Source organism: Etheostoma cragini, chromosome 17, assembly GCF_013103735.1.
Source record: "Etheostoma cragini isolate CJK2018 chromosome 17, CSU_Ecrag_1.0, whole genome shotgun sequence".
NCBI lineage: Eukaryota > Metazoa > Chordata > Actinopteri > Perciformes > Percidae > Etheostoma > Etheostoma cragini.
This window is the reverse complement of record NC_048423.1, coordinates 24128163-24129177: the sequence shown is the minus strand read 5'-3', so window position 1 is coordinate 24129177 and position 1015 is coordinate 24128163. Positions and strand designations below refer to the sequence as shown.

The following is a 1015-nucleotide window of genomic DNA, read 5'->3' as shown; positions in this document are numbered from 1 at the left end:
CCCCCCCCCCATCATCACATACCCTTCACCATACATAGAGATTGGAATGGTTTTTATTTCAGTTAGACTGATAGCTGGTTTGATTTGCATTGAGAGATGATCTTATGGAAAGTTCCCCATGCCGATCTCTATGTATGGTGAAGGGTATGTGATGATATGGGGCTACTTTAATTTAAGTGTGTGCATGTGCACAGGCTTTATTATTTCCAGGGGCTGCAGGAAAGTGGAGGCGTCTTGAGATGCAGCCACACCGAGCTCTCACTGAATGGACAGAACAGTGAAGGCGAATGCTGCTGTCTGCCCTGGATTGATTTTGAAGTCTTACATGCATATGATACATACAAATCCTGTTCAGAATAAAATGGCATGGAGGGCCACAAACAGGCCTTCTTAATTCTGTTGGCAAAACAGATGACAACTGTGAAACAAATAGTGTCTAAAAGGCTGGGAAAACAGACACATCGTCATCTTTTCAAACAAAAGTACACTATAGAAAGCTCAACACAATGTGGATCACTGCTGAACAGCTTCAGTATTTGTTAGTTTTTTCTGCTTTCCCTCAGCAAAGGATGGAAAGTATTTGGTCCTTGTGTTCAGGTGAGGGAGGTAACGGCCCAGCTAAGCGGGCCTGTCACAGCCAGCTGGGAGTCCCTGGAGCCAGGCACCACCTCCATCCTCTCCTCCGTCACCCTGCCTGAGAAACAGAAGGCTGGAGTCAAAGAGCTGGAGGGCAGCAGTCAGGACACAGGTGAAGGAAAACGGAAGATGGGCAGAGAGGACAGGAATGCTGCTCAGACCGGTAAATGATATACCATTTCTAATAAGAACATGTGTCATTAAACAGCTGTTGATGAATCTGGAAATAATTAACCAAAATAACAATAATAAATAAATATATGTAATAAGAACAATAATTTACAGGAAGGTTTCAGCCTTCTTATGTCAACGTGTGTGTGTGTGTGTGTGTGTGTGTGTGTGTGTGTGTGTGTGTGTGTGTGTGTGTGTGTGTGTGTGT

General features: G+C 44.1%; 1 protein-coding gene across 4 annotated transcripts in view; it reads left to right on the top strand.

The window, feature by feature from the left end:
- The window catches only part of cep68 (centrosomal protein 68), a 9145-nt gene that overhangs the window by 4679 nt on the left and 3451 nt on the right, over window positions 1-1015 (top strand). For 2 of the 4 annotated variants that reach the window (XM_034898229.1, XM_034898230.1), the window contains exon 5: window positions 598-748. In XM_034898229.1, the coding sequence (XP_034754120.1) occupies window positions 598-748 (151 nt within the window). Of the gene's footprint in view, window positions 1-597; window positions 800-1015 lie in introns of all 4 variants that reach the window. The other 2 variants (XM_034898228.1, XM_034898227.1) reach the window with 1 other exon arrangement.